This window comes from Ctenopharyngodon idella, chromosome 13 (genome assembly GCF_019924925.1).
Source record: "Ctenopharyngodon idella isolate HZGC_01 chromosome 13, HZGC01, whole genome shotgun sequence".
NCBI classification, from domain to species: domain Eukaryota; kingdom Metazoa; phylum Chordata; class Actinopteri; order Cypriniformes; family Xenocyprididae; genus Ctenopharyngodon; species Ctenopharyngodon idella.
In genome coordinates, this window is record NC_067232.1 from 17,446,480 (window position 1) to 17,471,097 (window position 24,618).

At 37.3% G+C, this 24,618-nt stretch overlaps 1 protein-coding gene across 1 annotated transcript in view; it reads right to left on the minus strand.

The window, feature by feature from the left end:
* The window catches only part of eys (eyes shut homolog), a 238,982-nt gene that overhangs the window by 101,735 nt on the left and 112,629 nt on the right, over window positions 1-24,618 (minus strand). Inside the window, exons 20-25 of the mRNA XM_051917822.1 lie at window positions 22,583-22,754; window positions 20,031-20,109; window positions 13,015-13,214; window positions 9,192-9,316; window positions 6,855-6,979; window positions 2,998-3,223 (exon numbers count right to left, since the gene is read on the minus strand). Of these exons, the coding sequence (XP_051773782.1) occupies window positions 2,998-3,223; window positions 6,855-6,979; window positions 9,192-9,316; window positions 13,015-13,214; window positions 20,031-20,109; window positions 22,583-22,754 (927 nt within the window). The remainder of the gene's footprint in view (window positions 1-2,997; window positions 3,224-6,854; window positions 6,980-9,191; window positions 9,317-13,014; window positions 13,215-20,030; window positions 20,110-22,582; window positions 22,755-24,618) is intronic.

Genomic DNA, 24,618 nt, shown 5'->3' on the forward strand with positions numbered 1-24,618 from the left:
ATTTCCTAAGTGATGTGGAAATTTAGTCCTCGTGTACCACACTGACATTTTGGCTCTCTATACAATTTATTCATTGTTACCAATGGGCGTTTTGTGTCATACTCAATAAACATCATAAACCATAGCACATAGTCCCTAATTAGCGGTAATTTTTCCAGCAAAAACTAATTGAGTTTGTTCAAACTATTGCCTCTTCGGAGAACATTAGTGGAACAAATGTGGAAAAAGCTCTTATTATCAGACATACCACAGATGGTGAGTGTTTATCTTAGTAACCTTTAGGGGCTCCCAGCTCATTTTGGAACAGAGCAAAGCAAAATGTAGGTTATTCGGGAAATGTTTTCGGAATAGACATTTCAAGGACGTTTTGTCTGGCATGATGTTGCCTGTGGTAATGTATCTGTATGTTATTGTAGTCATTGATATCATATAGACTGTGTGAAGGCAATTGTAAACTACAAATAAAAGTGATGACAATAACTCAGCACATGCTCATTAGAGCTCTCTCTCTCTCTGACTGAGAAAAAGCAGTGCGATCATCTCATTTTATGATAAATTTTCCATAAAAACTGAAATAAAAATAAATGTTGCAAACACCTAATGAACATTTCATCAAACCATGTAATTAAAGATTATTACAATGTAGGTTTCATTTATCCTTTAAACACAAATTATTCCTGACTGCTAAAATAATCTGTATCATATAAAGGTGAAAACTATTCAGTAATATTACTTTATGCATTAAAGAAATTAAATTATTACTTTCATGTGATCATGTGGGCTCTCATTTTAGATGTAGTAATATTATGAATTTAAAAATACAAATATTTTATATTTAAAATGTTACCCCAACTACTTTCCCCCCAACTACTTTAACGTGGGTAAATGACGCACTTTTTATTTTTTAGTACTTTTGAACATAATAGAAAATATTTTGAGAAATACAATGGAAAAATCAATGGTTTGGTTACTAAAATTCATCAAAATATCTTCTTTTGTGTTCTACAGAAGAAAGTAAGTCACTCAAGTTTGGAAGAACAAGAGGGTGAGTGAATAATGGCAGAAAATCCATTTTTGGTAAACTGTCCCTGTGTGTTTTGCTTCAATATGCAATATACTTTTAATAATATACTGTAATTTACTGAAAGAATGATATGTGGTTCATAAATAATTTATGATATGTCTCTTAAGCGGTGTCAAATAGTCTCCTAGGTTTCCAAAGACAAGCACATAATGAAGCTGATCAATCAAAACAAACCACACAAGTTCATTGATTGGATTCAATTGTTAATGTTGTCTTTCATTTAACCAATCCCTTGGGCCAATAATATTAACAGCCAGTACAGTGGAAGTCAACCTCATAATGTTAAAAAGCAAAAACATTTTCCTTCCATGCTGTGTGGTATGGATGCAGACAGTTCACATGCTCTTAATGAGGAACTGACTCAGGGACATTTTTATTCCTGTAAGACTTAAAGAGGACCTATAATACTTTTTTACATTTTCAACTTTCTTTAGTGTGTAATGTTGCTGTTTGAGAATTAAAAAGGTCTGCAAAATTCCCTATATCAGTAAGCAATGTTTCTGAAATCCCTGAAGTGCCGCAACTGTAGTCTTTAGTTTTCTTGTGGTAACGTATATGTCACAATATTCCTCATTTAAAGGTGCACTATGTAACTTTTTTTTTGTTGTTCAAAATTAACAAAATTTAAATATTATAATGTAAAATTTTGTCTTACCCTGATTCACTTTGGTATGCCTACTGTATCATAAGTGTTTATATTTTAGACCGGGCAGGATGGTTTTCATGGGAAATTGTGTACTTGCGTCACGTGTCTTGTCATATCTGTAAACAGAAAAAAAGTTGCTTCGGCTACTTTTAAGCATGTATGGTGTGGGAGTGGTATAAGTTAGTTCTCATAATGAGAGAGAAAGGTGGATATGAAGCATGCTAAATCTCCAACCTCCGGAGAATCACCCGTTTAAGGGAAAAAAGAAAAAGAAAAAAGAAAATGCAGAACAAAGGAGAGTCTGCTGGCAAAAAGAGATCACGACAGAGCTCGTAATAAAACGAGAATCAACATTGGCTTGGCTTTTCGGAGATGGCGAGAACTGAGGGATTTGAAATGTTGTAAAAGTGATGCAGAGATGGCGTTTTTATTACTCGATAGGCGAGTAAGGTATTTTATTGAACAGATAAATTGCCATAAGTAGAGTTCATTGCAAAGCATCTATTGTGAAGGGTCATTTCATTATGGGTTGTTGTAGCGCAGCGCTGGAATTTATTTTCAAGGAAGTACCGTGTCTATTAAAGGGTATAGCTACAGTAACGTCTTCTACTAGTCAGCTTGAGATCCTTTCCATCTAAACTGGTTATATCTATAAGATAATCTCTCTCTTTTTTATTTATGAGAAAGAACCATATTCAGCCGAACAGTCACACAGAGCTGAAGCACAACCAAAACAATGTTCTTCTGCAAAATGCATGTAGTTTTTTTTTTTTTTTTTTTTTTTTAACCGCTAGAAGCCCAAACGTTACATAGTGTACCTTTAAATAATTCCCACCCAAGGCATATGAAAAAAGTGGGCGAGGCCTGGTTAAGTTGCGTTAGTAGCCTGTTTACTCTCACGGTTATGGTAAGCGGCCTGATATTTCCGAAACAGGCTTGAAGCTGTTAACCAATCACAACACTCTGGTCCAGCCGACCAATCAGGGCACAATGTGCTTTTCGATAAGAGGGGCTTCATAAAGACAGGAACTAAACAGAGCGTTACTGAAAGACTGGGAAATGAGGTGCGAAAAAATATATAAAATATGTGAAAAATAATGTATAACATTCAAGCATGCAATCCTATTCTAGTAGACCCCCTGTAAAAGGGCATAATATGGCCTTGAAGTTTTTATGAGGCTGCTAAAAATACATAGTATTATAAATGTACAAAATATTGCATAATGCAGTTTTACAATACAAAATATTGCATATGCGGTCTACCAACCTTTCGGCTGCTCAGTGCTTTGCAAGTTCTCCACAGGTACTATAGTGGGTTGTAACTCTAAGCTGGGGTGGATGGTACTCCACGAGACGACCAAGATGGGAGGAACAAAGGACGTGTCTGTCTTCACAGGGACACAGCTAACATTGTTGATGCCATCCTTACATGAAAATCCATCAGGGCATGATTGGATCAAGCAGTCATCATAATTATATTCACAGTTTTCCCCCTGAAACACAAAATAAAGTCTTTTCTCACAACATTTTTTTTTCTCTAAGTGTTTTTGAAATGCCTGCTGGGATATTGTTTGATGCCATGTTCAACAATGTTGTCAGTACAATAATAAGGCAGGTTTCTGAAATAATTGCACAAGCATGTGACATTACGGTGAGGAAAGTGCAAAGTTTGATGCAATATGCTGAAATAAATGGAGTGTACACAACTAGGCTGGGGGCATAAGAATTCAAGTGTGGTGCAAAACTCAAATCCTGATGAATAAGAATGTAAATTAGAGTAGCTTAAGCCAAGCAGCAGGAGCAATTATGCTTTCTGTTGTACCGGTACATATACAGTGTATGTACTAGTGGCATATTTCCTATGTGAAGATAATCTGTATTACGCAAAGTTTCTTATAGATAGAAGAATGTCTAAAGTGTGGACTATCAAAATAAAGTATTACCTAAAATTAACAGAGTAGAAAAAATACACTTTGACTCAATGGAAGTCTATGACAGTCTATGTGTTAAACTGAACAGTTCTGGGGCACCATTGACTTCCATAGTAGTTTTTTTTCCTACTATGGAAGTCAATGGTGCCCCAAAGTGGCCTGGTTACAAACTTTCTTCAAAATATCTTCCTTTGTGTTCAACAGAACAAAGAAAATTATACAGATTTGGAACAACTTGAGGGTGAGAAAATGATGATAGAATTTTCATTTTTGGGTGAACTATCCCTTTAACAATGTTGATCAGAAAAAAAGCCTTTCTGTTTGATTCATACGACACTCATCTTGGGTATCTTATTCTGACACCTTGAGATGTGAATGTAGCAGATGAACTCGATTTCATCAAGTACAACATGTTCCTGGATCAACATCTTTGTTAATCCTGGAAGAACATTCCAATTAACCAATCAGATTTGAGGGACAAGTTTACAGTTCATGTCAAGTTTAGGCTTACAACCTGAGTTAGGTGCTATCATTTCCCTCTGATTTTTAGGGAAAAGTTATGGGTAGGGTTAGGTTTAGGTGTAGGGATAAAATTAGGAATACATTTTTGGACACGAATGTTGTTCCAGAATTAACAAAATATGTTGATCCAGGAGCATGTCTTGGTAAAATCACGGTGACTGGATGCAGCATTATGCAAAAGAATCATGCAAAATTTTAAATTTCTGATGCCACTGTAGAAAAGCAATATTCACAGTCATTCCCATTTAATTTTTAGTTAAAGCTGCAGTCCGTAAGTTTTGCCTCTTTGTCACCATCTCTGTTTGAAACCTGCAATTGCAGTTATTTACGGAATTATCATCTTTACGTGGGTTGTGTATCGGCACGGCTCCTCAGCGCGGATGAATCTAATGTTATCTGTCAGTCACCACGCCGGTGTGGATAATGTACTTTGGAATCACAGATTCTACGTCTTGGAAGTATGACCAAAATAAGAATTTTCACAGGAAAATGTCATCTGAACAAGTAAGTAACATGTCTGCCATTTTTGTTCTGACAAACTGAGAAAAAAAAGCAACAAATCGCGCTGCCAATGGTGATTAAATCTAACGATCCCTTAGCTCAGATCATGTCAAACCATGCAAATTATTATTCTTATACTTTGTTCTCAAATTGTTATTGTTAACAACATCAGCATTGCGTGACTGTGTATTTAGTGTGTATTAGCGTTACCTGGAGATTTCAATTTCTGTAGCCACTTCGCAGTCCGAAGTCTTTTGCTTTTGACTACGGGTGAAACTACCCTGCAGCATCCTCACATGCCATATAGCCTACTAGCTAGGACTCCTTCTTCATGTAAACAGATGTGACGTAATGATGCAAAGACGAACGACTGCATGCTCGAATTTCCCGCGGAAACCCACCAGTACCATCCGAATTATAAAACATTATTACAAGCTTACTGTTGTGAATTGGGCTAAGGTAAGGAGATTTTGAACACTGGCTGGTTATGTACTTGCTCAAAAATTGATTTTGAACAATTTTTAACCAATAAAAGTTACGGACTGCAGCTTTAATAAAAAATAAAATAATTTTTATATAATTAATCTTAACCCCAAATAACAAGGTTACCAAGATAAAATGAGCAGCATACAGCTGGTAATGTGGTGAAATTCACAATGTTTGGAAGAGCAGACTTTTTAATGAAACGTTACGAGCTCCATAAAAAATAAAAAAAAAGAATAGAAAAAGAAAACAGAAAAAAAATGTGCGTGAAAGAATAATTTCTAATATGATTAATAAGATGCATTTAGAAAATAGATAGGGTGGGATTCCAGGGTAGATGCTGAAAAAAATGCTTTTGTATGAAATTATTTTTTTTTTAAATGATGGGGATAAAGGTGCATTTGATTTTATTTTCCTCTAGATGGCACTAAAACTTGCCACAGCACTTTCCAAAACATCCGCTTTTCAAGGTGCACATGGAAATTTGGCCGATCCTTGATGCGAAAAAAGTTGATTTTGTGCTAATTTGATCTAATATTTAATGTTTTTTAAAATGTAGATTTAAGTAGCAAATGAGAATACTGTTGGGGCTAAATGCAGAATAATTAACATGATAATAAATAGCTGGATGACTTTTCCATTTTTTGACATGGCATGGTTAGATTCAGATGGTAAATATTATATATTAAGTTGGGTGTCTACCTTAGAGTTAAATCACCATATTTATAATGAAACCATTATATTTGAAAATATGATAATCATATCATGTAATAAAATATATTTATTGTTCCTACTGTAAATCTTTATTAAATTATTATGGGATCTCATTCAATGCTTTTAGAATCTTTACTTTTTAAAATAATTGTTTTTGTATTTTTAAAATAAACTGAAAATAGTACAAACTTTGCTAAAGTGATTGTTTTGAACAAGTATTAACTTAGACATTACTAAAAACATTATTTTAGCTAAATTATTTGTATCAATGCTTGTGCCTTTTGCCCCATGCTGGTGAGCCTTTTACCCTGCGTGTGGGGTAAAAGGCCCCCCTCGCCATGCACCTCATACATTTATGATTTATTTTCACACAAAATCTGTTGCTCCATCAATGTTCAATAAAAACATAAATATATATATTTTTGCAATCACAAACTATGGGAGTAGTGAAAAGCAAATTTTTCTTAAGGTGTGCCTTTAGCCTCATTGTATTATATTATTCTTTTCATTGAATGTAAAAGTTTTTAATGAGGAAAACTGACTAAGTGTACCTGTTAGTCAATTTTAGATTCGAGTAGTTAGATTAGCATTTATAATCATCTTATTGGTTATCTTTTTGTTAAGAGTTACGTCGAAAAGCTGCTTCGACAAGCAACACTGCAGACATTAAAATACAAAAATAGGTAAACAGTGTGAACATTCTGTCATTGATAAGTGACATCTGTGCTTCCCTGCACTTGAAAAGCACCACTGGCACGCTGAATACTAAAGAACCCCGCTGCTTCCTCCCTGTCCTGAGGACGTCAAGGATATTTAAAGGCCATCGCAATATTGGAATGGAAACAAACGGATGGCGAATACTTGACAGGAGAAAGACAAACAGGATTGCGTCTCTCTCAAAATCACCTCAGGGGAAGATGAAGAGCTCAGGGAGGAGGAGGAAGGGGGGAGCGGGGGACTCAGCAAGACTTACCACAAATCCGGGCCGACAGAAGCAGGTGTAGCCATGGCCAGGCTCATTCTGGATGCACATTCCCTGGTTGCATGGTTGCAGCAAGCACTCATTAATGTCATCTTCACAGTGAAGGCCTGTCCAACCTGCCAGGAACAAAAACCCAGAGTGCCACAGTGAGCCCACCCCACAACCAACAACCCCCCCCACCTCCCACTTCTCATACGTTTTCTACACCATCTCAATTCCTGCTTCATTTTCCCGTTCTGGATAGAATCCACATGCGCACACATACAAGAGCTGAATACATTTTAATGCTCTATGAGGCTTGTGTCTGTTTCAGTAGCCTGCAAAAGCAAATTACTCCCCAGAGGAACGTAAGTGATTTCTGGATGGTGGAATCAAGATGCACAAAGCCAAGATTTTTCATAAATCTTTCTCTCTCTTGTGTTCTTCAGACATAAGATTGTCAGGAAGGAAAAAAAACACTGACAGAAGATATTCATAAACATGTACGGCATTTCCTATGCAGGGATCCTACAACTGAACCTCAATGACATTTTTGTGACTTTTTCCAATTGTTTGTGATAACTTGATAAGGATTAGTGTTGAAACTAAATTACAGATGAAAATGTTAAAGAATTTTTTTTTCCATTCAAAAATGTATTTTTGTGCTCACCAAGGCTGCATTTATTTGATTAAAATTACAACAAAAACACTAAAGGGTTATTTCAACCAAAAATGGAAATTCTGTCATTAATTACTCACCCTCATGCCATTCCACACCCGCAAGACCTTCGTTCATCTTCAGAACACAAATTAAGATATTTTTGATAAAATCTGATGGCTGAGTGAGGCCTCCATTGTCAGCAAGATAATTAACACTTTCAGATGCCCAGAAAGCTACTAAAGACATATTTAAAACAGTTCATGTGACTACAGTGGTTCAATCTTAATGTTATGAAGCAACGAGAATACTTTTTGTGCGCCAAAAAACAAAATAATGACTTTATTCAACATCTAGTAATGGGTGATTTCAAAACACTGCTTTGTGAAGCTTCGAAGCTTTACGAATCTTTTGTTTCGAATCAGTGGTTCGGAGCGCATATCAAACTGCCAAAGTCACGCCCCCCAGTAGTGAACCATTAAAATTTCAAAACACTTATGATATAACGAAGCCTCGTTTACTGAAATCACATGACTTTGGCAGTTTGATGGACACCCCGAACCACTGATTCGAAACAAAAGATTCGTAAAGCAGTGTTTTGAAATCGCCCATCACTAGATATTGTTGAATAAAGTCTTTTTTTTTTTTTTTTTTTGGCGCACAAAAAGTATTCTCGTCGCTTCATAACGGTTGAACCACTGCAGTCACATGAACTGTTTTAAATATGTCTTTAGTAGCTTTCTGGGCATCTGAAAGTGTTAATTGTCTTGCTGGCAATGGAGGCCTCACTGAGCCATCAGATTTCATCAAAAATTTCATAATTTGTATTCCCAAGATGAACGAAGGTCTTACAGGTGTGGGACGACATGAGGGTGAGCAATTAATGACAGAATTTTCATTTTTGTGTGAACTAACCCTTTAATATTGTAACAGAGAAATATTACAAATTACAATAACTGTTTTCTATTTTAAAACAATTTTTTTTTTTTTTTCCTTTGATGGTAAAGCTGAATTTTCAGCATCATTATTCCAGTCTTCAGTCACATCATGATCCTTCAGAAATCATTCTGATATGCTAAACTGCTGCTCAAGAAACATTTCTTATTATTATCAATGTTGAAAACAGTTGTTTTTTGTGGAAACAATGATACATTTTTTTTTTTTTTTTTGCAGGGTTGTCTGATGACTAGAAAGTTAAAAAAAACAGTATTTATTTGAAATTTATTTTTTTGGTAATGTAAAAGTCTTTACTGTCACTTTTGACCATTTTAATGTGCCCTTGCTAAATAAAAGTAATGTCTTAAAGACCCCAGAATTTTGAATGATAGTTTACATTTTTTGATTTCAAATAATTTAACATATATATTTCAAATATTTGGTTTAATTAATTGTTTTCAAACAGATTTCTAAGCACTTTCCAATGGTCGGGACAAACAGATAGTTCCAACAGATAGTTTTAAGCTGGGAAAGGGGAAAGTATTTCAACATGGAAAAAATGCACACATTTTCAAGATTATATTCAATTATTCAGTCTGGAACCCTGTCTATAAAGCACAAATGCCATATTCAATGAAATGAAAGCCTAATACAGTACATATAATGCCCCTAAGAGGTAAACCGCTTTTGCATGCCAGTATAAATGAATTAACATTATATTACATTAAATATTTTCTATAACATGAAAGCCTCACCTGGTCGACAGTGACATTGGTAGCCATTGATGAGGTCTTGGCAGATGGCCCCATTAAAGCACGGCTCAGAACAGCATTCATTCATCTCTACCTCACAGAAATCTCCCACAAAACCTGGCAGGCAGCTGAATAAAAGCATTCCTCTTTTAAACATTGCACAGAGAATCAGATGTTTTTATTCTCTAAAAAACATGTCCCTTTAAAAGGTTGAACAGAAGGCTACGACTTTCAGAGCCACATCCTTGAGCCCATCAAAAAAGCAAATATTCAAAAGGAAAAATATAATTAATGACAGACATATGGTCAGCTAAGCTTGTGAAAGCGCTGCCACACAGATGGCGAGCAAACTGAGAAATGTCTCATTAACAGAGTTTGTTGGCATATAAAACATTTTCAAAATACTTACTGGATTTTTTTAAAGATTGGTTCAATTATTTGAATCTTTAAAACTTAAGGAGGAAGTTCTGGAAAATGACACTCAGTTGGCATATGGTGATTGTACGTGCATTCAGGGCATTTTGTAGTTACGGTCGGTGATTACACATATGAACACTGATGATTATGAACAGATTGTTTGGTATTCTAAAACTCTTTGAGCGGTACACACTTAAACACTACAAGGCACATTTTAAAGAGTAGAAATGCAGCTCTTACAGTGCTGACACAGTACATTTTAAAAATGTTTTTGCATAAATCATAAATTAACTAACATGTAAAAAAGTAATTCAAAAAGGGAAATGTTTGTTCTGTCCGCACACCAGTAAAAACAGATTGTACATTTCAGCTAACAAATAACAGACATGAAGAACCAAAAGTGTGACTAGAGCTCAACAAAGTGAATGTTGCCATTTGGTATCTGTACGAATCAAGTAAATTATGAAAGACACTGACAGATACTCTTTCCAAAGTGTCCAGAGGCGTTCTGAAGCAGCACTCCTTAAAATAGGTCTGTAATGGACCAGTTAGGGAGTCTGAAAAAATTGTGAACAAAGATCTCACGAGAAACCATAAATCAGAAATTATGATACACGTTAAAAATCTGTTGAAAAATCACACACACACACACACACACACACACACACACACACACACATATGTGTAACGATTCACTCGTTTTCTCAATGCAACGATTACAAATCCTGACTATGCATATGCATCGATCTTGAAACATGTTTTTTGAATCGTTAATTTCAATAATTGATGTAAAATGTTAAGAATCGGATAAATCGCGATTCTATAGGGATTCAGTGCTTTAAAATATATAAACATTAAATTAATACATGCGCGAATTGATGGAGACGTTGTGCGCCGTCATTCACGCCCTCACAGCTCTCCTTCACAGATACGCGCTGCACTCTTTACTGCCTTTCACTGGATTGCGCACGCACTCCATCTGTAGCTTTCATTGGCACATTTTTGAGCAGCCCAAGTTTGAGCTCTCCTCAGGACGGCCATTGTTGTTCACATGAGCAGATGACAGCTCTCTATTATAATAGCAATAGTCCTGAATCACACTGCTCAAGCCATTGATAAAGCTGCCAGGTCATTGCGTGGTCACTACTGTTGCAATAAAACACTTTTATTGCGTGGAAGCATCACCGTTATTTTCTATAAGATAAAATACTCAAGTTTTACAGAAATGGGTCATACCATTGACATTACCTGAGCAGTTGAAGTAACGTTAAAACCCTGCTTATTCAAGGGCGCGCATTTATTGCATGGACGAACCAAACACATAATGTGTCTAAACGCACAGTTCCAATGAATGATAAATGAAATTATGAACCTAATGTCGTTAAACTGAATGTACGAAGGAAACTGCTGAAGTAACTACAACATTAACAACACTGAAATAAGAGTGCACGCTTTATCTATCAGTCAGATGCGCATTAAAGTTGCATTTGTTACTACAGCAACAGTAAACAACCGACGCGTTCTCTTTCAGAATCATCATAAGGGAAATGTTCCGTATAAAGAGGACAAAGAGGGCTTTTCTTACTATTCCGTGAAGAAAAGTTAGTTAAGGATTAGTTGGAAAAGTGCATGATATTCTAAGGTAGTCTCTCCATGTAAGCATTACAGTAGTATGTTTAATGTACCTGGAACACTTTAATAAGGTTGTGTAGCCATTAACACTATCCTACACTATAGTTAACATGAACTAGGCCTAACAACACTTTTAAAGCCTTTTAAAATTTTGGCTTATGTAAATTTCCACAAATGCCAATTTTTATAGGCTATTAAAATAAAGTTATGTAGCATCACTGTGTAATTCTCATCCTGACTAAGACACATTGGGAGAAGCATTTCAATAACCCTATGAATGCATATTAAAATGGAGAATCGAATTAATCGAATCGCATCGAATTTTAATGTGAATCGTCTCGAATCGAATCGTTCTGAATTTGCAAAAATCGTTCTTTAATCGAACACCCATGAATCGTGAATCGAATCGATTTGCTGTATACCCAAAGATTCACAGCCCTAATACACACACACAGAAAAGATTATGCAATTATATTATGTCCAATGAGAGGCATTTTTTTTTTTCTGTCTGTGGCAGTTTTAATGGTTTTCATTTCAACATATCAGCACTCAATCTGTTCTGAATCTTTAACATTATGCAAAATGAGAAAAAGCTGATTTAAAATTGATTGAGCTCCAATTTTTTGGTCTTTAAAATGTGTGCTTTTGTCCATTACCAAATGAGACAGGCTTAAATACAATCGGCCTGCGAGTCATCAGTCTGCAAGTGATTTCAAATGAGAGTAAACACAAAGTGGGACGGGGGCGTTTGTTTTCCATTTGAGAAAATCAATCCAATGAGGCCTCATTTGGACAGACAATGCTTTCTCATTCCACAGCTGTCTGTCCGTCCGTGCATCTGTCCACCTGACATGATGAGAATTGCAAATAGCGTTATCGCCCAGGCTAATCAGAGAGTCTGGACAGAGGGCTTATTCACATTAGAATATTGTCTTAGGAGGAAGAGATAATGAGATATGTTATGTGTTGGATGGGCCCTTTTATGCAGAATGTGTAATGCACCACAACGCAATTTTAGCCCTTCAGTTCAGCGATAATGTTGTAGCAGCTGCTGCATAATCAGCCACTCTGGCAACCTTACAGACCTTTAGAAAGAACCAAGAGGAACCATGGAAATGTATCTGGATCAGTGTCTGGCAGTAACTAATTACAAGTTTTATATTTAAAAAGAAAATGTAAATGTAAGTTTATGTTTAGTTTGTTCATTTTGTTAGTGGTATTTTGTTTGCGATCAAATTAATGGGACTGAATGAATCTGTGATCAAATTATTCTCATTCTTTTCCATAGTTAGTGGTTTGAGTCTGAATGAGAATCAGTGAATGAATCTGAACAAATCTTTTAGGTGAATGGACTCAAAAGATTGAAGACACTAAGAAACCTCAAAAGCACTACCACTATTATTCGTAACTATAGCCCATGAAAGTTTTTGCTTTAAATTATGAATAACAATATTATATCAATATTTGGGGCATGATCACATATTTTGATATTTGTATATTCTTTTTGTTTATAGTTAGTGATAGCTACAGTTTTTTACAGTATCTTCCCCAACACTGATCTGGACTGCATGCATTGCGCAAAAGCACTGTAAGCATAAGTAGATTGCAACCAATGGTCCCTCACTATGGTTTTGGGAAACGTATAGCCCTGGGTAGTAAACACTGTCCACAAAGTCCAAAATATTATGACAATTCAAACAATATTGTTGAAAATCATACAGAAAAAAGATCATAAGTTTTGTCTAGGTTTACATAATGTCTAAAGTCTTGTTTTTACCTGCACGTGAAGTTGGCCCCTGGTCCTTCCACACATGTCCCTCCATTGAAACACAGGGAGAAATTAAGAGACATCTGCAGACATACATTCTGGTCAACTTCACAGTTCTTCCCAGTGAAACCATCTGCACATATGCAAGCATATTTGTCCAGAAGATCCACACAGGAGCCTCCATTAAGACATGGATGATCCTCACACTCCTAACATAAAAAAATAGAAATTAGGGACCTTGCAAAACAGTATTATATCAATATCTAGTTAACGATACCATAATATTAGCAATTATTTTTGCTTTATACACACATAATACATACACAATGTATGTGTATATTACAATATATAGGGTGAGTGAACATCAAAAAATGACAAATGTCATTATGTCTTAATGGATTTCAGAATAATTAACATACATGTATGTCAGATTTACTAAACAGGGCAAATTAGCAAGAGAGCGCAATTCCAAAAAAAGCACAGATGGGAGTGGAAAGTTCGTGATCTACTGACAACGTGCAAATTAAATAACACAGATGTAGCAGATCATTTCCATAATGACTAATGCAATATACCAAGAGCAGCACAAATTAGCGTCTGGTTTAAGACAAGCTTTTTTTGGGCAGTAAATAATGGCACAAATACCAGTAAATTGACTAGCGCAAACCTTATTAAATCACTGTGCATGATTCATTTAAATACTTGCCTCCTATAAATGTTGCGTCTGAAAGGGAAACTCCTACAAATGCATATGCAATAAGGTGAGCAGAAAAAATAACTGTGTCCACGCCTTTTCAGCACTAATTTTTCACTGCAGTAGTTTTTTTAACGGCAAAAGAGGGTTTGCGCTGGCATAAGTTGTTAGTAAATCTGGCCCTTAGGATCAAAATTAACCAAAATCCCATGTATACTAACGATTTCTTTAGACTAAACCAATAATTTAACAGTATTAAAATATTGGTTAATATTATAGTACATTTTAAAGATTAGTAGCCAAATGTTTACTATAAATTTTTACTAAAGCACTAGTTTACTGCTTGATCATTCCATTTTCATATGGGCACTAATACAGTTTTTACTGCATGCTGTATGGCTAAATTTAATTACATTTCTGTGATTTAAAGATGTTCATATATAAAAAAAAAGATATATGACGCATTAGTGGAGCTGATACAGTAGGTGAGTATACAAACAGAATGGCAGATCTCGTCCTATAGTCATTACGGGAGCAAACAGCAGCTAATGATTTATTCCAAACAAGTCCTCCAAGCAGCCAAGTGTTTCGTCTCAGGGGTACATTTAAGGCCATGCTAGGTATTAAATCAATTAGGGATAGAAGCATTTTAATCAGACACTTGTGTTTAGATGATTCTGTGGTTGTTATTCAGAAGAATCATTCCCACCATCTAAAGCATATAAAATTTCCAAGATCTGTTGGAGAGTTTAAGTTAGTTAAAAAAACGTGTTTAAATTCCTATTGTAAGAATTATGAACAGAATAATATGGACAATGTAAAAACTTTACACATAAAATACACAAATAATCTACAAATAAAATATATACTTAAAAAGCACACAAACTTGTCATTGCATTGATAGAATTGCACAGTAACATGATTACTCTACATTATGTTGTTTGCTGTTTATAGGGAAGTGTAGACCACAAGTGAAGATTTAATAGAATCTTTATCACACGCAGGTCCAGTTGAACTTGTTTCTGTGACTTTTAGATGTCCCTTTAGAACACAACTTGGGAATAAGTGCTTTCCTGAAGGGCACAATGGTGATGGCTTATGGATTTCTCCTCACACTACACCAGCAACCTTTCAGCTGAACCAGTTTGAAAACGGAACCAATTACCAGCCTTGACACTAGAACCCTCAAAGACAAAAATTCTATTAAGAACCAAAGTTATGTGAATTTATGAACAGAATTTTATATTATTTAGGCTTGTCAACTGATTGAGCGTGTATAGACATACACACACGTTGGGTTTTCATGTTTTATGGGTTTTTTTAAACTGTACAAACTGTATATTCTTTCCCCTAACCTGAAACCTACCCATCACAGAAAACTTTTTTACATTTTCAAAAAACATCACTTAGGCCACATTCACATTACATGGCTCAAGTGAGCCAATTTCGATTTTTTCCTCCCATGTGACAGGGGGTCATGACATTAAAAAAAAAATTTTGTCTTCATATTTTTACATATACGAGGTCTCATAATACGGAGGCTATTCCTCCTTGGTGCCCTCAGGAGGCTGTTCTGTCGACACTGCCACCCTCTGTGCTTTAGGGTGCAGCGGTTTCATGTCCCATTGTCCGCCCTGGATAGTTACGGCAGTGGGAGGCTCGCTCCCTCCAAGGAGGGCTTCAGAAGAACCAGCTTGGTTGTTCCCTGCCGGTCATCTGCTTCAGGGTGCAGAGTTGACTACTCAGATTACATCAGAGGCCAGCATGGAAACTTCTGCTGAATATATTTCCAGAATCCAGAATAGGCTACAGAATCCAGTTTGGTTCTCACCCGTCTCGATTCATTGGGTCATTCCCACAGTGGTAGGCCCTGAGCAGGTACTGGTAATGGAACAAGAAGTATAAAACTCTCTCCGGGAAAGTGGCCATAGAATGTGTTCCTCCAGCCAAGAGAGAATCCAGGTTCTACAGTCAGTACTACATCATTCCAAAGAAGGATGGGGCGTTTCGTCCAACATTAGTTCTGCAATTAACTAAATCGTTCTGTCAAAATATCTCAAGTTCAAGATGCTGACATGAAACAGATCGTGTCTTAAATCAGGTCTGAGGACTGGTTTGTCACAACAGATCCCAAGCATGCATGCTTCCATGTATCCATCCTTCTACAACGCAGGAAGTTCCTGAGGTTTGCTTTTGGGGGCAAAGCATACCAATAATGGGTTCTACAGATGTCATTAGATATATGGGCAAAGAGTTTTTATTCCAAAGTCCTGTTTTGGGGGCTCCTTGTCATTGCGTAACGCTTACAACGGATGCATTCCTCACTGGCTGGGGAGCGATCATGGAAGGTCGCTCAGCTTAGGGTCTGTGGAGGGGCCATCATTCCAGGCACATAAATTGTCTTTCAAGCATTGAAGCACTTCCTCCCAGACCTGAGGGGCCATCATGTGTTTGTTCAAACAGACAACACATCGGTGGTCTTTTACATAAACCATCAGGGGAGTCTGGGGTCGCGCCCACTATATAAACTGGCACACCAGATCCTCCTGTGGTCCCAGGGAAAGCTGCTCTCCCTGAAAGCAGTCTACATTCCTGGGTACTAAAACCAGGGAGCAGACATCCTTTCGAGACAGGGGCTGAGGCCCGGGGAATGGAGACTTCACCCCCAGGTGGTGGAGCTCATATGGGGAGTGTGTTTGCGTGGGTTTGTGGATCTGTTTGCGTATCAGGATACGACATACTGTCCACTTTGGTTCTCCCTCACACATCCAGATCCACTGGGGCTGGATGCCATGGTACAGACATGGCTGAGATTACATCTGTATGCTTCCCCCCGGCCGAACCAAGTGTGGTTCTTTGACATTTTGTCCATCCTTGACAACTCTCCCCTGGATATTCCGGTCAGGAGGCTGTGGGTTTGGCCACTGAGGGGGCCCAACTCCTTGACTCTGGTCTTATAACTAAGGTTGTTGAGACCATACTTCACTCCAGAGCTCCCTCCATGAGGAAAATGTACACATTGAAGTGAAGGGTTTTCACTTCATGGTGTAAAAATTGACTGTGGCACCCAGTTAACTGCCTGGTTGGTATAGTGCTGGAGTTCCTGCAGGATCGTTTTTCCACACTGAAGGTGTACGTGGCGGCCATAGCTTCCTACCATGTCTCTTTGGGTGGTGTATCCCTGGGGTGAAAACCGATGGTGACATGTTTCCTCCGTGGTGTATTAGGCCAGGAGAGGAGTATGGCAACTTAGAAAGTCTTATTATAAAAGGGGTATCTCTGGAGGATGTGGAATGCGGCACGCTGGTCCTTTCCGCTCACATTTGTAGGACTTTACAATTTGGACAAGGGCTCTACACCAGGTTCAAAGGTGCTTTCGTCTTAGTGTGCACACAGTGATTCACACAGACACGCACTTGTAAGCATGGCGTTTGGGTATTGTCATTCCCAAAGCATCATTGATGCAAGCTCCCTCGAAAGGGAATGTTTTGGGTTACGACTGTAAAACTTGTTCCCTGAGAAGGGATCAAGACACTGCGTTGCCCTGCCACACTTCCTGCATCCCTGTGATTGACTTGTTTCAGCTAATTGAAGCTAATGCTGGTCATTCGGGATGCGCTTTTAAGCCTACTGGTCCTGATGTCACCCCGCCTGTGACATTCTGTCATGCCACTGGACTAATTTCACACACATGCTTCAGATGTAATCACGCAAAAGGCATTCCCAAAGTGTCAGTGACACAGCATCTTGTTCCCTTCTCAGAGAACAAGGGTTACAGTCGTAACCCAAGAAGTTAGCCAATCATAAAAGTGGCCTACTGACAAGCCTTAAAGAAGCCGCTCCTTTCAAAGCAGGTCATTTCAGGCAGAGAGTCAGAATGAAGGTAGAAAATAATTGTTTTTCTGCATATATTTTTTGGGCAAAAAGCTTTATTAACATTATAAGTGAACCTCAAGGAATATATTAAAATAATTTAAAAAATCCATGTCATTACCCCTTTAAATTGATGGCTCTACAGAAGATATTGAAAAAAAAACTTCTTTGGTTATTCACTGGACTACAAAAAATAACTTTCTGCATTCTACATTTCACAACAAAATGCCTAACTATTGCAATACAGTATACAGCCCTTTTCTGCCTATTAACTGCCTATTTTTATCGTTAAAAAGTTGATTTTGTGTAGACTTACAATATGTTCTGCAGTATAGCTCAAGAGACGCTGTATTTTGTTATTCCCCTAACATACAGGAGAGAAATGACAATAAACCAACTTGATTTGACAAGGACCTCCAGCTGGGATTATGCCTGCACACACCACAAATGGCAGCACAACCTATCCACTCCATTTGATTGTTAACACTACTGAAAGTTTAACACAAATCAACCGATTTTTGGGAAAAAAGGCACAGACAGCCACTTGTGGCAGTGCTTGACGTCAAAAGTTCCTGTCAATAGTGGGTCTAGTGATACTCAGCTCTTACCACAGAAAAGTATGTGTCAGAGCTCTTGTTCACAGACTCCAGTTCATACTTGTGTGATGCTATAGTCTGTCCTAACAGTTCCCTGTCTCCAGAATGAAATGTGGCGGCCATGTCTCAGAAACTCACTGTCACTGTTAAACCTTGAACTTTGATTTCTTTACAGCCTAGGGACTCTTTGGACAGACACGGCCCTCTCAATGTGGAATAATGTGCGTATTCATTTTGATTTATGATTCTGTGAATGAATGCACCATGCTTTACAGTCTCCAAACAGCTTGTATTATGGCATATTTACATTATGTTTATTGGTTTTCATATGCTGAATAACTTTCAGCTGAAGATATTCAAAATAATTTGAATTTTCTGAAGGAAATACCAGTGCTGGCAAGGTAAGGGGTGAGTAGTGTGCAAACTTTTAGGTTTTGTCATTGTTATAGGGCTTGCATAGACTAGTCGAGTAGTCGAGAGATCGACTACTTCAACCACTAGTCGTCACTGTCGGAAACAATCGACTACTCGAGCGTGCATTAAGCATAAATGAATTTAAAAAGAGAGAGATACGTCACAATATTGTAAATCTTTCCATTTTAAACCAAGAAGGGGAGCCAATGGATATCACACAAGAAGCAACGTGCAAACTTTACGCAAAAGTTATACCGGTGAAAGCTTAACCTTGGTCAGTCAGTAGGCTATTCAAAGTGAAAGTAAAAAGTGACGGAGCTGCCTGACGCTGCATTAACGGACCATATTCTCTCAAAGACGAATTACAACATAATATGCTGATAACGGTATATAACTGTCTTCATTTATTCCATTATTTTTCTTGTGGCCCGTATATAGTGAAACAAATGAGAATAATAGTATTTCGTGTTAGGTTGTATTTTTTAAGTCGGTGCTTGAAGTAGCTCTTAATTTTCATTCATGATTGCAGTCAGTGTTAGGAAATATTATAGACTATTAATCATTTTAATTATAGGCCTATAATTCATTGTATAATAGACCTAAAAAAAAAAATGTTTAAAACATTTTCAAAGATGAGCTAATAGCCTAATCTTTTATTATCCTCACAGCACGTCAGTTATGTGGTGATGCGCTATGAAATTATTGCGGGGCAAATTTATTAATATTGATTTAATAATAGCCTAATCTAATAGTAACAATAATAGACTAGAAGAATGTAACAGGCCTACATTAATTGGAAATGCCAAATCCTCTTAATATTGTCGATATTTGATGCTTTTGACAATATCTCTGGCTATCGTCAATACATGATCATCGTCTGTTGATGCAAACCGGGTTATCGTGGGTTTATTTGGCTTTACTCTGTTACATGAAAATTAAAATATGTAATGTCATAATTATAATGTTTTGAGAGTTTACTTATAATTGCTGCAGTAGGCTATGAATAAACATTTATTGATAAGAACTATTTCATGTCTTTTCATTTACAGTAGCATGAACCACGAGTAGTCGAGTAACTTGAGTATTGTTTTGATAAGAAATCGACTAGCAGAAATCAGTAGTCGTGCAACCCCTACATTGTTATGACACTCACTTTCTGTCCACTGTGTATGAGAATCTACATACGATATGGTTAAATAGAAAATGCAATAGAAAAGGGCAATCAAAATTTACTATGCACATACATGTAAAACAACCAATGGGAATTCAAATGATGTCAAATTTAAGAAAGATTATTATTAGATTTTAAATAGGTAAAATAATTAATATTTTCTATTTGTTTTGGGCTGAAAAAAGACTAGTATATACGCACATGCGCACACACACACAGACACACACACACACACGCTTATAACAATAATACACATGCTCAAAGACAACATGCTCACATTAATGTTGATCTCGCATCTGTGACCGGTCCAGCCGACCTCACATTGACAGTTGTATGCATCTATTTCATCCTGGCAACTGCAATGAAATAAGAGATTGTTCATGTGCTCTGACGTGCAAATAATAATAATTTCATAATTTATTAAAGATGCAAAGTGATTTCTGACAGAGGCTTTACAGTATATACACACACGCACCAGAACGTCAGGACTAATAAAACAACAAGCTTGTATAAATGATTTTCATAAGTGAGGGTCTTGTAAATAATATATGGTCAATTCATATTATAAATGTTAGAAAGTCATGTTGTAAATGGCACTGCAACTCTCACACCCCTGCTGTCCTGATAAAGTCACATTGATGGTTAATTAATGTGCAAGTGCAACATTTACTAGGCTGTGATTAAACAGTTCATTTCCCGGTTTAACAGCAAATGTCAGGTGACAACCCGTATCTTTTATTCATCCTAAAAACTCATAATCAGTATAATGGCATTATAAAATTTAAAGATGCTTCTATTTATAAACCTATGCATGTTTATCTGCATGAAATGTGTCCCCTTTTTATTTCTAGATTTTAAAGGGCTCAACAATAAGGATGGTCCAGGGCCAGTGTGAGAGAGTTTCGATAAGCCAGCACAGATGTTTATTGATCACATATACGTGTTTTAGTGCATATACACTATTTTGCCAAAAGTTTTGGGATGCCTGCCTTTACGTGCACATGAACTATAATGACATCCCATTCTTAATCCGTAGGGTTTAATATGGAGTTGGCCTACCCCTTGCAGCTATAACAGCTTCAACTCTTCTGGGAAGGCTTTCCACAAGGTTTAGGAGTGTGTTTATGGGAATTTTTGACCATTCTTCTAGAAGCGCATTTGTGAGGTCAGGCAGTGATGTTGGTGAGAAGGCCTGGCTCGCAGTCTCCGCTCTAATTCATCCCAAAGGTGTTCTATCGGGTTGAGGTCAGGACTCTGTGCAGGCCAGTCAAGTTCCTGCACACCAAACTCGCTCATTCATGTCTTTATGGACCTTGCTTTGTGCACTGGTGCGCAGTCATGTTGGAACAGGAAGGGGCCATCCCCAAACTGTTCCCACAAATTTGGGAGCATGAAATTGTCCAAAATGTCTTGGTATGCTGAAGCATTAAGAGTTCCTTTCACTGGAACTAAGGGGCCAAGCCCAACCCCTGAAAAACAACCCCACACCATAATCCCTCCTCCAGCAAACTTTACACTTGGCACAATGCAGTCAGGCAAGTACCGTTCTCCTGACAACCGCCAAACCCAGACTCGTCCATCGGATTGCCAGACAGAGAAGCATGATTCGTCACTCCAGAGAACACGTCTCCACTGCTCTAGAGTCCAGTGGCGGCATGCTTTACACCACTGCATCCGACGCTTTGCATTGCACTTGGTGATGTAAGGCTTGGATGCAGCTGCTCGGCCATGGAAACCCATTCCATGAAGCTCTCTACACACTGTTCTTGAGCTAAACTGAAGGCCACATGAAGTTTGGAGGTCTGTAGCTATTGACTCTGCAGAAAGTTGGCGACTTCTGCGCACTGTGCGCCTCGGCATGCACTGACTCTGCTCTGTGATTTTACGTGGCCTACCACTTTGTGGCTGAGTTGCTGTTGTTCCCAATTGCTTCCACTTTGTTATGATACCACTAACAGTTGACCGTGGAATATTTAGAAGTGAGGAAATTTCACGAATGGACTTATTGGTGGCACGGTTTCCACGCTTGAATTCACTGAGCTCCTTAGAGCGACCCATTCTTTCAGAAATGTTTGTAGAAGCAGTCTGCATGCCTAGGTGCTTGATTTTATACACCTGTGGCCATGGAAGTGATTGGAACACCTGAATTCAATGATTTAGAGGGGTGTCCCAAAACTTTTGGCAATATAGTGTATATTAGTGTTTTGTAGTGTTGTAATACATCAGTTTGTTAAAATATGTACAAATCATGTCAGCATTTTTCTGCATAGGTGTGTTTAACTTTATTGTTTATAGTTGTCGTTGAGTTATATTATACCAGGAATTATTTTTTATCATTTCTAAGTACAAATCTGAACTACTGGTCCAATCTGGACAGTAAAAAATACCCTCATTGTTGAGTGCAGTTATATCCCTACCGTTATATACCGTAATGGAATTGCACTTTCCATATTACACACTGTACACTTTAAAATAACAAATCTGAGATGTTTCCCAGGTATGGTTCCCAAGGGAAAAATCTGTTCTACCCAAACTGTGACTATTTAAAGCATTAGTACTTTATGTAAAATCAAATTATTATAGTAACTTGGTTAGATGATCAAAATGCAAGAAACAGCTGGTAATGACTAATTATGTTATGTTTACTGAGTACCAGACTGACAAACAGTTAATTGAGAGTGAGCTGGCAAGAAGGATTGTGAGCACATTTAGTTTTTTAAAAGACTCACAGGTACCGTCTCTTTCAGAATGGCTGTGATGGCCATTTACAAAGCTCTCAATCACAGAGCTTGAAATACACATCGTTATAGCTCAGCAAGGTTAATGTACCTCCCATGAACACAGGGGTTGGATGAGCACTCATCAATGTTTCTCTCACAGTGATAGCCCATGAAACCTCTGGAGCACACACACTGGTAACCATTAAGACCGTCGATGCACCTCCCGTTGTTTCGGCATGGATTGGATTTGCACTCATCAACGTTCATCTCGCACCATTTACCTTTGGGGAGAACAAAATCAAAGCCATATAAATATATCACATTTAGTTTTTAGAAATTCGTGGAAATCAATGTGATGGATTTATTTAATGCCATGTCGGAAATTAAGGTGATAAAATGCATGAAAAAAGGTACTCGTATTTGAATAATATGTTTTTGCAAAACCCAAACTGAACTGCTAAAAAACACCATGTGAAAAGCATGTTTTATTGCTGCAATACAGATAAGGCTTTAAAACAGTTAATGGAATATTTAATAAGGATAAAAAGCACATTTACAATGAATGCTCTAGTAACCTTTAAATCACTGAGCAGGAATGTAGATTTCCTACACCAAACCATAACCCTAATTCATTCAAAATTTGATTTCAGATCCAAAATTCAACCTCTGTAAGCATTTTGTGAGACATTCAATGACCTTGACATTGGTAGCACCATGTTCCACCAGTCGAGCTCCAGGAAAACTTTAAAAATGTGTACAACAATTTATATTTGCGTTTATAAGATATTTGGATATTTCTTGTGAAAGAATTGATCATATACTCGTGGTAAGGCATGTGTTTTTCATACAATTTATGCTCTATTTTCAAGTCACATAATAGTTTTGTGTGAAAAACAGACCACAATTAAATTGTTATTCTGATGATTTTCCCTCTAATTTTGATTTCAGTGGAGTGTTTTAGAGCCACTAATGGTCATTTAACCCAGAAACGGCAGGGATTTGTACTTAAATTTGCAGCGTATTTCTAATTTTGCTATGTGACCTGGTAACATAGGGTGCATTATTCTCTAACCTAGATATACGACCAAGTTGAATGACGTAAAATCCACTACAAAAAGGTTCAGTAACAAAACACCCTAATAGGTCATAATTTACCTGGAACAAAGCTGTAAATTCAATAAGTTAAGAAGAGCCAGTAAAATCCAGAGGCGAGTAAGACTCTGTAGACACCCTGGGACAGGTTGACAAATGACAGAGATAAAAACGAGAGCCAAAGAGCTGCGATACTAAAGAGCAGACAGCCATTATTCTTCCTCCCTGTAACTACACAAACAAATGGAACCATTTCCAAAAGCCCCGAGACATCTAAATAAAGAGCAAAAGTGATCTCTTAAACATTATGAATCATATGCTGATATTACAGGAATGTAAACTTAATTCACGCTTGACTACACAAATAATTCAGTCACTTCGGGCGAAAGCGACACCATCAGCCGGAGTTCAGGTCATGAACTGACAATAAATTAAAGCTTTATTTCAATTACTGCCCAAAACGCAGCCAGCAAGAAAACAAACATCTAGCCATGGTGTTTCTCACTAAAGAAGTTTTCCTCCTTTCTTAGCGCTGTTCTTCAAGCTGAAGTGTTTTGGTGTGTCTCGAAGGCAACGTGGATAAATAAAGGAACTCAAACATAACAATGAGGCAGATCATTAACATCTTCTAATTAAAGTGTTTTTCCCAATTGCTCATTCACAGACCGTTGTTAATTCCCTTCATATTGACCTCCTGGTTAAGCCGTAATGAATTTATTTCCCTCCGGATAGTCATCCGCAAACACAACAAAGAGTCAGTGTATCGACTGGGTATGAATTAACTGTAAAAATCTTATTAACCCCAAAACACGAACCGTGGTTTTTGATATTCAGTCAAGACATGCTGTTTGTAGTCAGCCATCAATCAAGTACTTTGTATCTCACTGCTTCGTACGCCACTATTAAGACTGTAGATTGTAAGGAAGTGCACATCAGCCTCACATCATAGACAATACATTTACACTGTCAGCGCTCCTAATGAGATTATACAAAACCCTCTTAATCGGCATTTCCTTGTCTGATTTGACAAATAATGCGCCGTCCTATCAGAAT